Raw genomic sequence first — 14,044 nt, forward strand, 5'->3', positions numbered from 1 at the left:
GGTGGTATACTACCATCCACTTCCTTCCCCTTTTTGTTAGGATTCTGTTTAGACCATGTGGCTTGCTGGAAGCAAGGGGCTATATGAGCTGAAAGCCATAAATGCTTCATAAAGGATATCAGTACACAAAGTGTTAGCAATAACGCAATATCATTACTGTAATGGCCAACTGATTTGTCATTGTTGCCAAATTCATAAGCATAAGCAGGGAGTGCTGCTACACAGCTCTCCTGAGTAACCAGATCAGTGCCATTCATTCTAAAGAAAAGAACAACAAAAAACATGCGCGATTTTTTTTGTCTTCCTCTATAAGCTGATTATAATTTCTCCAAGAGATAAATTTAAAATGAGGTTAAAAACACACACATTAAACAACAACACAGTAATACACGAACAATGAAAGGATGGCCAAGGCCAGGAATTAATGTGACCCTATCAGGCACTGAGTGCTCAGAGTTTCAAGTAGGTCCTGATCCTTCCTGGCATGAGGTATTATTAAATGAGCCTGGGATACATTAAGGTTTCCATGCAGAGAGGCCCAGCTCCCATCCTGCCAGGTTTCATCTATAGAAATTCAGAAGACCACAGATAAAATACCTCACTGCAATGGAAAGACGTAAGGATTAATTCAAATTAGACAATGCCGGAAGTGGAAGGCCCCTGGAGAAGGCCTCAACCAACTTCCCCTTCCTTCCAACTGCAGGGAGTGGTGACCAGAGAAACTAACTTATTAAAGACAACTCAGTTCATTAATCAGTGGCACAGAGCTCCAGCACAGCTATCCAATCCCAGTGTAAAGACAAGAAAATTTAAATGTACTGCAAAGAAACCATAGACACTTCAGATGGGACAGAGATAAAGAGAACTAGTGTGTCTATAGCACATGCCTGACCCAAACTATGGGGCAGGAGGCAATCCCAGACTGAGATTCCAGGGGCAAACAAATCACTCACAGAAGCAGCTTCCCATAGCAGGAATGCCCTCACACCCAGTTTTTGCCACCTCCAAGTTTTCTTTAAAAAGCCTTTCTGACTACAAAGTGTACTACACATTCAGAAAAGGCAGACTGGACAACCCATTTGCTTCTTTCCCTTCTCTACCCTGTCCCTGAGGCTGTAGGTACAGATTCCACCCAAAAGGCCAGGCCCCTGGCTTCCAGTGGGATCTCAGAGTAGAACTGAGGAGATTAGCCAGGGGTTGCTTAAATAGGAATCTTGATTCTCCTGGCTCCTTCCTGGAGGGGAAACTGAGGCTCACTGTCTCTCTACAGAAAGCCACCTCTCTTCCCAAGGCAGCTAACTTGACAGGGGTCTCCCTCTGTCCAGGGTCCAGTGCCCCCTCACTACCGTGGTCTCTGGGGTACAGATGGTAAGAGTAACAAAGCAACAGGCCAGGGTTCCACACATAGATGCCTGATGCCCTTCCTCACTGCCACTTCTCCTACACCCCACCAAAAGGTGTGACCACCGAAGCATGAACTCCAAAGCATCTGTTTTAATTTGGGTGCTTCTTGAAATCCATACAAATGGAACCACCCACTGTAATTTCTTTGTGTCTGGCTTTTTGACTTAACACCATGCTTAGGAGATCATTCTTATTTGGATTGTGATGGTGTTCTACTCTGCCTACACCACAACTGACTTATCCATTCTACAGCTGAAAAATACAGATTGAAAAGTTTGGTTCCTAATTTAGAGTATTATAAATAATACTGCTATGAACATTCTTTCCACTTCTTCTGGTGCACACGACCACGCATTTTTACCAGTTATGTATCTAGGTGTGGACTCTATATGTCATGGCACTTGTGTGAATTCACTTTAGTACTTCGTATCAAACTGTCCTGCACATTTAAACTCCCACCCACCAGCAAGACACAGAGTTCTCAATGGCTTGATAACTTCACCACCACTTCACATCTTCAGTCTTTCTCATTATAAACATGTTGCTAGGTGGTAATGTCATTTTGTGGGTTAATTTTCATTTCCCAGATTATTAATGAAGTTGAACAGAGGTACATCCCCCTGACCACTCAGGTTCAAACCTCTGCCCATGGGGTGGCAGCGTTCCTCCTAGGCACATTACCTATACAGGCTGTAGAATTCAACTACAAACATTTCCTTGGGAATATCAACTCTTGTGAGGAACAGGGGAAGGAAAAGATGGTCTATTCCATCATGACATTATTTGCTACAGATTATTTCTGATATCCAACTTCAAAAAATTTTACTAAAATATAGATAATATGACATGTAATACAGAAAGAGCACACAATCTGAGACTCATGAACAGACATCCCTGGTCACAACCATGTATCCTACATGTTCTATGTCCTCAACATACTCTGGGGTCAGCATGGAGATGGAACCGAACCCTGCCTGATGATGATTTAGCTCTATTACCTTTGATAATACAGATAGGAACAATGTCATATAAATAATAATTTTTAAAAACCTAAGTAACTCATTTTAAACCAACAACCTTAAAGCGGTTACTTTTAGTATACAGATGCCTGTACATTAAAATGTTCAGAATCCTCAAACTCACACACATTAGAATATAGGTTTGTTTCTTTACCAATCCTGGCTATTTTAGTCAGCTTTATGTTACTGCAACAAATTTCTGAGATAAACCAACTTATACAGAGAAAAAGCATATTTGGTTCCATGACTGACTAGCTCCATTGCTTTGGGCCTGTGGTGAAGCAGCCCATCAATGAAGTGTCTGGTGGAACAATTCATTCACCTCATGACCAGGAATGAACAGGAGAAAGAAAGAGTCCACTGTCACATAATTCCCTTTGAGAACATGCCCCCAATGATCTAATGTCTCCAATTAGGCTCCACCTCTTAAAAGTTCCTACCTCTTTGCAACCGTGCCAAGGTGAACACCAAGCCTTGAAATATGTGGGCCTCTGGGGCCCATGTTCTCTAGCAGTAGTCTCTACACATCTTCTTTCTTCCTAACTGTTACTTCCTGGTACTATAGGTGTTTTCCCCATAGACTCACCTCCATGAGATCAGAATTTGTGGCAGAAGGTCAAGTACATCACAATAACCACAGGATTCCCAATCAGCTGCCACAGGGCCCTCGACTGCATCTCTGTTTACTTAGGGGAAATGTTACACTGTGCACTTTTGGCCTGGGGTCCTATGGGACTTCAGTGGCTCCAGGACTGATCAACTTCCATGCAGGTCCTCTGAGGACCTTCTGGTGACAGATTCTCTAATATCTTTTTATTCTATTGTTTGTTTAGGTCTATGTGATCTTTAATTATCTATCATATATATATGTGTGTGTGTGTGTGTGTGTGTGTGTGTATATATATATAAAATCATATCAGGGTTCAAGTTGTGTACCAAAAGATAAATAACTGATTGTTTATATGCCTTTAAAATGTTTCAAATGCCCCCAAAAGTTGCTAAAGAAAAGGAATGTGGAAATGCTAACTTTACAACATAATATAGGAAATCAAATTGAAAGGAGTTTCATTCTAACTTGGCTATAAGATCATAGCTATAAATTGTTGGGATTTTAAACATACATTTAAAAAGCACATTTAGGGGCTAGGAGTGGCTCAGCGGTAGAGCGCTCGACCAGCATGTGCGAGGCTCTGGGTTCAATCCTCAGCACCACATAAAAAAATTTAAATAAAATAAAGGTATAATGTCCAACTACAATTTTTTAAAAAGTTTAAAAATTAAAAAAAATTTAAAAAGCACATTTAAATACAGTTTCTCAATTTTTATCCAGAAACTCCTACCATTCAACATGTATCTCCCACCTCAGCTCAGTCCCTCAAAAGAAACCAGTCAGTTTAGATACAAGTTTGAGACAGAGAAGGGCAGGGGACAAAGATTCCAAAATGTGAAACTGGAGAACGTCAGGGCCACATGGTAAGATTCCCCCCACAGGTCAGAGCATTCTTTGTTACTCTCACTCCTCCTCTCCCTGGGACAGGCTACCTCCCAACCACCAGGGCTTTCTGCTTTCTGTCCCCACACTGGAACAGCTAAAGCACTGCAGTGGTCCCCTGGTCACAGTGCTGGTGGGGAGCAATGATAAGCTGCCCTCACTCTTGCTATGGTTAAGATAACTAGTTTAAGACCAGGAAATGTCTCTAACATAGGAACATGCTTTGAATGGGAATTTGCTATATAAAACTATTAATATTCTTTCTAATAATTATAAACTTGGCTTAACTGAATCATACTATATCCACTTAAAAACCGGGCACTTGTGCTAAAATCAAAATTCACTTAGATTCCTTAACGTTTGATCAGAACTCAAAACTGGAACTAAATTGTTCTTTGTCTTATTTCACACAGCCTGTGACACGTGAATCACTTTATGAAGGGAATCCTGCAGTCTCTGGGAAAATGTGAAATTCCTCTTTTGCAAGGAGTAAAATTTTTCTTTCACTTACATGAAATTAAAGTTGCATGAATGATCCCTGAGTCAGATAAGTTCCTCTGTTTGAATAAAGAATTCATTAGGGGGGCTGGGGATGTGGCTCAAGCGGTAGCGCGATCGCCTGGCATGCGTGCGGCCCGGGTTTGATCCTCAGCACCACATACAAACAAAGATGTTGTGTCCGCCGAAAACTAAAAAATATTTTAAAAATTCTCTCTCTTAAAAAAAAAAAAAAGAATTCATTAGGTTTAAGTATTAAAGAAGCAAAGGAGACATAAAAATTTAATCCTTGATCAACTGTTTATCTGCTGAATGGTTTGGGGAAATTTACCTTTTCCCTGTAATTCCTTCTCAACATAAAATCATAGTGAAGAGCCAGGAGCAGAGCCTGGTGTTCAGCGCTACCGGGTTGGGGGAAGAGGGAACCCGGCCCAGGCCCTGCCTGTCTCCACGTCTCACAAGCTGGCAAAAGGCCCATGCTAACTCTGGGATCAGGAATTCACCTGACTCCCCCAAGTGTCTCCATTTGCTCACCCACTTGTTCAGTCACAGGTTCAGCCAACGTGTAATGCCACACACACACACACATACATGTACACACGCACCAGCTGCCACTCTCAAGGAACACGTTGAAGTACAGCACAAAAGGCAGGTCAACAAGCAAGAGCATGGAGAGCAGGAGCCGCTGCGAGGACAAATACAGCCCACAGCAGGGCAGAGAAGAGTTCCCGGAAAGGCAGCTTCCAGGATAAACTGCACTGGCCAAGCCGGGAGGTGGGAGTGCAGCCATAAACAGTGCCAGCAGTGGGGACGGTGGGGGAGAGGAACATGCAGAAGGCTGGAAGAGAACATGCCAAAGGCCCCATCTGGCTGAAATGCAGAGTAAGGTGGGAAAAGAGTGAGAGCTGATCCCAACCTGACCTGACATGTGGGGAGTTCCTACACTTGCTTTTGGATGTGCCTAAGAAACTGGCAAATCAGAAATAAGAATGTCAGGGACTGGGGTTGTAGGTCAGTGGTAAAGGGCTTGGCTAGCATGTGTGAGGCACTGGGTTAGATCCTAGCACCACATAAAAATAAATAAATAAAATAAAGGTATTGTGTCCATCTTCAACTAAAAATATTTTTTAAAAAAAGGATGTCATATACAGAAAAGGACTCCAATCTTAATGAGAGGACGCTCCTGACTCTTAAGTATATACATTATTGCATCTGTTGATTTACACAGCACAGGAAGCTAATCAATACTTAATTTCTGAAAATGTGTCACAGGCTATATGAAATAAGAACAGACTAGGTCTACAGACAAGAGGTTGCTATCTGACTGAAATATCACACTCCTGGGTGGCATATGAAACATAACTCCATGGATTAAAAATTGATGAATGTAATTCAGTAACAAAGAGATATCTAGTGAATAAATCAAGGTAGTCACCTCAAGAAGAGTTATGACGGTGCTGGAGGACACTCAACTCCTAAGAAGCCAGGCTGTCCCTGAGTTTTTTGGAAGTCAGTAGGGCTCTCTGGCCCTCATTTTCCTCATCTACACTCATCCACACAAGAACAGCTGCTGTGGTCATCTCCAGGGCCTCTAAAGCCCATTATTCTGGTAGGCTAACAGACGCACAAGTGTTTATCATCAAAGGCAAGGACTTCAATAACCACTATAAGGTGTAGACTTACTATCATTTTGTGTGAAGGAGAAACACAAACACACACACACACACACATACACATACACACACACGCGCGCTCTCAAAAAATTAAATTCAAAAAACAAATGTAATTAAGTTCAGATACCCTCTAAAAGTTGACAAATCATGCATATCCAATACAAAGATAATCAAAATTTTAGAACAACCAATTTTTTTGTTTTTAAAGAAGAGAGAAAGTTAGAAAAAAAAAATGAACATAACTAGGCAGGCAATGATTTGCACTGCTCACTTCCCCTTCCGCTGGCTTCCTTCCCCTTCTTAGGTCAAAACACTCCTACTATGTAAATCATCCCACAGCCGACTCCAGAGTCCTCTCTGCTATGACTTGCAGGGAACTTCATGCAAAAGAAACAGTTTCTAGACTTCCATGTGACCAAAAGAGATGTGAAGCATCGGGGACCATAAAACAAAGCAATCCACAGCAGGCAAAATGTGTATGGCACAGCAGAAATGAATGAACTGAGGATCCCAATTTTAACCACTGAGAAATGTCTGAATAGAGCTGGGCTTGGTGGCACACACCTGTAATCCCAGCTACTCAGCTGGTCAATTCAAGGCCAGCCTGGGCAACTTAGCGAGACCCTGCCTTTTTTTTTTTTTTTTTTAAATATATTTACCTTTTGTTGTAGTTGGACACAATATCTTTATTTTATCTCTTTATTTTTATGTGGTGCTGAGGATCGAACCCAAGGCCTTGCACATGCTACGCAAGTGCTCTACCGCTGAGTCACAACCCCAGCCCTGACCCTGTCTTAAAATAAAAAATATAAAGGATATAGATCAGTGTTTGCAAGCAACCCAGAGTTCAATCCCCAGTATGTGGGGGGGGATGATTTAAAAAGTAAAAAGTGGATATCCTATGATTTTAGGAATTTTATAGTAAAGTGACACTGTTTAGGATACTTGCTAAGTGCCCAGGTACTTTTTTAAGCACTTGGGATTTTTATGGATTAGAATTCTCACAATACTATCAGATGCATATTACATCTATTTTAATTGTATAGAAACTAGGAACAAATGCTCAGTGTAGTTAAGTAACTACATAAAGTTGCACAGCTTAGAAAGTAGTTAGACTTGGAATCCGGTTCTGCTCAACTTCAAATCTCCTCCTCTTTCCATAAATTACGCAGACTTTAAAGATCAAAGTAAACAGTTAATTGAAAAAAATTTCCCCTTTTGATAGGACTCTCTTAACACAATGCCATCATTTCAAGAGGAGCTTATGCTAAGTGTGACTTCATAAACAAATCACTTGTGAGAGAAAAAAACCACATCCAGGATCAAACTGCAAGCTGCAAAGCCTGTTTCAGAAAGCACTTCCTGAAAGAGACAGAGCAACGATTACAGCTCAGCAGTGCCAACTCCTCCAGCAAGCCGGAGCTACATTCAAAACAGCCTTTAACGCAACAAGTGAGTCTAACACAAAAGAAATACGACATGTCTGAAATGCACCATTTCCAGACAGAGCTATTTTAACTCACAGACACCTCTTTTTCAGAAGTGGGTACACCGGAAAATGGTCACTTCTAAGACAACGCTTTGATGGAAGGAGGTAAGCAGCATTCCTTTAACTTCATCACAGATCACTATCATAAGCACTGCTTTATTAAGCTCAAAATCACTAACAAAACATTATAGAAACTACGTTGGTGAAGGAAAGGACCTCGAAATTGTTGTGATCTTTCCATATTATTAGTACGATTGGGCACTAATTTTCAATATTACTTTACATTAATGGTAATTTTTCAAATTAAGGAAAACCCTGGCATGATAAGTCATAAATATATTAAAGTGTCTTTGTCACATTGTTTCAATTATATTGATTTATAAGATTATTTATCTTTTTTGTTTTGGTACTGGGACTTGAACCCAAGGGCACTCCATTATTGAGTTACATCTGCATTCCTTTTTATTTTTATTTTGAGACAGGGTCTAAGTTGCCAAGGCAGTCCTTGAACTTGCAATCCTCTTGCCTCAGCTTCCCAAGTCACTGCCATGACACCTGCCACCACACCTGGCATGAAATTATTTGTTTAATTAAGAAAAGAAAAACTATAGGTGATCATGGAATATAAAGCTTTCAAAAAGTTGACTTGAAAGCCAATTACTTTTCACAATTTTTCCAAAATTTTCTGTTTGCAGAGCATAGCCTTTAAGACACTTGAGTCACTCATACTTTATCCAAACTGGAGTGAATGAATGAAGACAAATGCAGATGGCAAATGAACTGCATAAAAGCGGCCTGAGCCCAAGGTGGGAAAGGCTCCCTGAGCTGGTTGGTAAATAAGGCATTTATGGAACAAAATTAGGGATGAAGATAGGTAGAGAAGAAAAAAAAATACAAAATTTCATTTACATTACATTTATTACTATTTAAAAATTCTTTGAGGACTGGGGTTGTGGCTCAGTGGTAGAGTGCTCACCTAGCACAAGTAAGGCACTGGCTTCGGTCCTCAGAACCACATAAAAATAAAATAAAGATATTATGTCTATCCACAACTAAAAAACATGTAAAAAATGCCTTTATGTTTAATAAAGTTAATAAAATTTAAGATTTAAGTTCCCGAGTTCTTCTGGAGATCTAATTTTCCTATGCAGTGTTCTTCTCATCTGATAGAAATTAATATTATACTTTAACTGATATTTGGAAATTTTATTACAGGGTTTTAAATTTATAGAATTTTATTCCAAAATCATATTCAATCCACATATTTGAGAAACTAATTTAGGAAGTTACAAATGAAGGAGGAAGAGGAAGGGAAAGAGAAAGAGAGGGAAGGAGGGAAGAAAGCAAATTTGCATCTTGTAATTTGTCCACAGCAACCTCAAAAGCTGTTCTCAGCAGCCCATGATACCACTGACCACAGGCTGCTAATCTCCCCCATAATTCTCACTAAAGAGGGAGTCAGGGCTGAATTAGAGACAAGCCACTCTACAAAGTGACATTTTTGAAGGAAACTTCATACACCTCCATATTTCAAAAAGATGCCTCAAAGTTCCACCTCTTTGTAGTGAGGCTATTTTTAAAATCTCTTAGTGGCTGTATCATGGTGAGGATTTTTACCCTGAGGGTCAATGATATTTGCAATCACAACTAAACTCTTTCCATTTGAAATGAACACTTTTTTGGTGATTGGAATTTATTACTTTTGACATACGCATCAAGTTACTGATGACTTCTTATCAGTATCCACTTCTCTTAGCTGCTCCTTTTTAAAATTTAATTTGACAAACAGTATTCATGCTTCTATACTTAGGCAGAGGAGGGGTATGAGAGCTGTTCTCCTGACAGGAACATATTTTCAAGACATTCTTCTCTATGCACCACTGAAGCACCTGAAATCAGCTTTTAGGACCTAAGACACACAGTCTGGTAGCTTCACTCTGAGGCACTCCAATGGCCTGGACACAGTCCATCTGTTGCTCTAGGAGCCCGGTTATCTTTTTCTTTTGTTTAATATTTATTTTGTAGTTATATAGGTGGACACATATCTTTATTTTTAATGTGGTGCTAAGGATCGAACCCATGCCTCACACAGGCTAGGTGAGCACTCTACCTCTAAGCCACAACCCCAGCCTGAGCTCAGTTCTTGATCTGTAGATCATGAGACAAAACCACTGTTTCTAGACTGATGATAAATTTAAGAGAATATGAGATAATACTACAAAGAAGTCTTTACCACTTAAGAATAAATAAAAGGTCAGACAGCAACTGTGCAAGTCTTCACTGACAAACTAGAGAACAGCTGCTATGAGTGACCTTACCAAACATGCTTTCCTTCATTCTCCTTCATTGAGCAAGTATTTATTTACTGAATACCTACTATGAGCTCAATCGGAAATAGGGAAATAGAAGATAAAATAAAGTTTCTGCTCTCTCTTACGTGAGAATTATTGTAATTTTCAATAATCAGTTTTCCAATATACAGTTTTTTTATTTTTTTAGTTGCTGATAGATCTTTATTTTATTAATTTATATGTGGTGCTGAGAATCGATCCCAGTGCCTCACACATGCCAGGCAAGTGTGCTACCGCTGAGCCACAGTCCCAGCACCCAACATACATTTTTATATTAAAATTATATTTAATGAATGGCTGGGCATGGTGGTACATGCCTGAAATCATAGGTACTCAGTAAGCTGAGTCAGGAAAGTCACAAGTTTGAGATCAGTCTGGGAAACTTAGCAGACCCTGTCTCAAAATTTTAAAAAAACGGCTGGAGATGTAGCTCAGTAGTAGAGTGCTTCAGGTTTAATCCCCAGTACACACACCCCCCAAAAAATTGTGTTTGAGTAGAAGTGTACTATTTTGACATTAATAACTTGATTATAAAATATTTAAACAGAATGGTGGTGATAAAAAGTGGGAAACATTTTATAAGATTCAAAATACAGATTGGCCTTTCCCCAATAAGTCTAAATCAAGAATGCTTATTAGAGAGGAATAACAGTTACCCAATTTCATACTATAGGGAGAAAAAAATCATAAAGGAAAGCTTGTTTTTTGAGGCAGAAGACAGGTAAGCAGGGATAGTGAAATAAATGGATCCCCCACTGCATTGAGACCCTCTGAGCCATGTTCATGGGTTAGCATATAATAAGGGCTTGGGTAAGGCTTGGGGTTAGAGCATTTACCCGAGTTTAATCCCCAGCCCTGAAAAAAATGATGAGTTTACCACAGCTGTAATCTCTAGGGAATGCATTCCTTAATAAATGCTGAGACTCACATATTAAGTTCACAATATAAAATACTCTCAAAATGAGACAGCCAAGCTGAGTTTGAGAATGTTAGCATCTATTTTCCAACCAAGGGATTTCTTCCTAATTTTTTCAACTATTTTTACAGCCTCTAAGTATCATGCCTACCAACAAGCTATAAGATGACTACCCCAAGCAATCAAGATCAACCCATCCCTTCTAATAGCTCACACCCAGACGAATACAAAATCGCGGCTCTTGTCTTCTACAGCTGTATATTCCTGGTTGGATTATTTGTTAATGTTACTGCCTTATGGGTTTTCAGTTGTACCACCAAGAAGAGAACTACTGTAACCATCTATATGATGAATGTGGCACTACTGGACTTAATATTTATAATGAGTCTACCCTTCCGAATGTTCTACTATGCAAAAGGTGAATGGCCATTTGGAGAGTACTTCTGCCACATTCTCGGGGCTCTTGTAGTGTTTTACCCAAGCGCTGCTCTATGGCTTCTTGCTTTTATCAGTGCCGACAGATACATGGCCATCGTACAGCCGAAATATGCCAAAGAACTTAAAAAAACATGCAAGGCCTTGCTTGCCTGTGTAGGAGTGTGGATAATGACCCTGACAACCACTGTCCCTCTGCTGCTCCTCTATGAAGACCCAGATAAAGCCTCCTCCCCTGCCACCTGCCTAAAGATCTCTGACATCATTCATTTCAAAGCCGTCAATGTGCTGAACTTCACTCGACTGATATTCTTCTTCCTGATCCCTGTGTTCATCATGATTGGGTGCTACTTGGTCATCATTCACAGTCTCCTCCATGGCAAGACATCTAAGCTGAAACCCAAGGTCAAGGAGAAGTCCATAAGAATTATCATCACGCTCCTGGTGCAGGTGCTCATCTGCTTCCTGCCCTTCCACATCTGCTTTGCCTTCCTGATGCTGGGTGGGGAAGAAAACAGCTACAGCCCCTGGGGAGCCTTCACCACCTTCCTCATGAACCTCAGCACGTGTCTGGATATGATCCTCTACTACATTGTTTCCAAACAATTTCAGGCTCGGGTCATTAGCGTCATGCTGTACCGCAATTACCTCCGGAGTGTGCGTAGAAAAAGCTTCCGATCTGGGAGTTTACGGTCACTTAGCAATGTGAATAGTGAAATGTTATAAATGACATGAATTTTCTTCAATCTCTTTAAAATTCATTTTTCTTTAAAATTCATTTTCCTAACTACTCTAGTACCAATGGATATTCTACATAATATTATCAAGTCCCCTCTCTGCTAAAAGAAAAGAAAAAAACTTTAAGAACTCTTTTGTACAATCTTATTGTGGCAATACAATTACACATTCCAATTTTTTATTTTCAAACTTGTATAAAACATTTTGAATTATTGGGGAAAAAACACCCACACTGGCATTTCACAGTCAAGCCTTATCTACACAGATAATAAATATTTTTAAATTATTTTGAATTTAATTCTGTGAATCATGAGGGAAAAAATTCAACCACTGATCAAAGCAATTGGGTGCACTATTTTCAATCCAGATGCACCTCTCATGTCTAATCTCAGGACCCTGAGGTATAAATTAAATACTTCTACACAAACAACTATGTGCAACACATCATCACTTGCTGCAGAGCAAACTGATGGTGGCAAGCAGCAGATGCGCCTGGGAAGATCACCCCTATCAGCCCCACTCCTACTCTGAATTTGGTTTCTTTTAGAGATAAGACTAGTCAAAAACTTTCTAGACTAGATAAAAACTTTCTGAGAGCATACATGCACCCAATCCCACATAAAACTAATGATGAAAACTTAACCTGAGATCCCTTTCTGCCCAATAACAAGGACACGAGGTGTTTCTGTGTGAAAGCCATTCTCTGATAACAAAAAAATCAACAAAGTGAAAACATTAAGTCATGGTTGTCATAATAAACTTATAGGTAATCTAAAATAGTTAATGAAAATTTATTTAGCATGGTAAGTACTTTTTTTTTTGGGGGGGGGGGGACTGGGGATTGGATCCAGCAGCCCTTAACTACTGAACCACATCCTCAGCCCAGCCCTTTTTATTTTTTTATTCTGAGACAGGTTTTTGCTAAGTTGCTTAGGGCCTCGCTAAATTGCTGGGGCTGGCTTTGAACTTGTGATACTCCTGCCTAAGCTTCCTGAGCAACTGGATTATAGGCTAGGACCATGTATACAGTGTAATTACACACATTTAAACACAGTATGTAAAAATTCAAAATTTCACTATTCTAGAGGGGTTTGATTCTGGAAAACAATGTTACATCCATATGTAAACACTAACAATTAAAAAACAGTAAGCATGTAAGGACAGATGTGTAGCCAGCATGGGTTACTAGACATAGCTTATAAGAAAAGTTACACATAAGCTATGTCTTTTCCTATAAGCTAGGTCTAGTGATAGAGCTTCTTTAGTTTGCGAACAACAGTTATATTTCCTGAACTGAAATAACAGTCATGAGCATCTATCATGTGTCAGGTACAATTTCTATGAAAAGCACAAGATAGACAGGTCCATATAGAGTTCAGTGACCTTATCCTATAGTCTGACTAGTGCTCACTATAATCAAGATTAGCCCTTCAATGTTACTGAGTGTAAGGAAGTTAACACATAAAGTAAAACCTAGTTCTCCCTCCAACAACTAGTAGGTAGCATAGAAGATACAGACGACAAAAAATACTATGATATAATAACATTAAGATAATAAATGTAATAAATACTAATAAGAATATTAATACATTTGTTATAATACACCTAAAAGGGTAATTAATCTTACCAAAGAAGGCCAGGTACGCATAAGAGTACAAATACTGTACACAGTATGTTAAGAAAGATAAATGACTGATGGGGGAGAGGCCTGACAGAGATGGTGGTCCTAAAGAAAATGAAAACCAAACATGCTGCAAGGAACTCAGTAAGAGTTTGCTTAATTCTCTCTACTCCCTGTGAAGAACAGAGTGCCTCCAACTGACCCATGATAGCCATTTATAAACAGCTCAGAAATGGAACTTGAAAGAAGCCACCTGCTTAAAATTTTTCACACAACCCGTCAGTGGCACAGATGAAATCTCGAACCTGTGATGGCAAAGCCCATGCCATTCCAGCTACTCCAGTTGCCCTGATGGCATCCTGGAGGAGCATGAACTTTGTTCTGAAGGAAACAGAGCTTTAAAGGTTT

At 39.7% G+C, this 14,044-nt stretch overlaps 2 protein-coding genes across 6 annotated transcripts in view; one reads left to right on the plus strand and one right to left on the minus strand.

Annotated features, from left to right (window-relative positions):
- The window catches only part of Ubac2 (UBA domain containing 2), a 162,671-nt gene that overhangs the window by 110,209 nt on the left and 38,418 nt on the right, over positions 1 to 14,044 (minus strand). The window lies entirely within an intron of this gene.
- On the plus strand, positions 7,395 to 12,792 carry Gpr18 (G protein-coupled receptor 18). Of its 4 annotated transcripts, XM_046454962.2 has the most exons (4): positions 7,395 to 7,538; positions 7,627 to 7,680; positions 8,271 to 8,381; positions 10,974 to 12,792. In XM_046454962.2, the coding sequence occupies exon 4, from the start codon at positions 11,008 to 11,010 to the stop codon at positions 12,001 to 12,003; it is 996 nt and encodes a 331-aa protein (XP_046310918.1). In that variant the 5' UTR covers positions 7,395 to 7,538; positions 7,627 to 7,680; positions 8,271 to 8,381; positions 10,974 to 11,007; the 3' UTR covers positions 12,004 to 12,792. The 4 variants fall into 4 exon arrangements, with proteins under 4 accessions (XP_046310918.1, XP_046310917.1, XP_046310919.1 ...); XM_046454961.2 differs by lacking the exon at positions 8,271 to 8,381; XM_046454963.2 differs by lacking the exon at positions 8,271 to 8,381 and having other exon boundaries at positions 11,151 to 12,792.

Source organism: Marmota monax, unplaced genomic scaffold (genome assembly GCF_021218885.2).
Source record: "Marmota monax isolate L192 unplaced genomic scaffold, Marmota_monax_Labrador192_F-V1.1 WCK01_AAM20220418_F8-fsc00026, whole genome shotgun sequence".
Classification (NCBI taxonomy): domain Eukaryota; kingdom Metazoa; phylum Chordata; class Mammalia; order Rodentia; family Sciuridae; genus Marmota; species Marmota monax.

Excerpts from the sequence above, each read along its gene's own strand:
- Gpr18 (XM_046454962.2), top strand. The coding sequence starts at position 11,008 with ATGACTACCCCAAGCAATCAAGATCAACCCATCCCTTCTAATAGCTCA.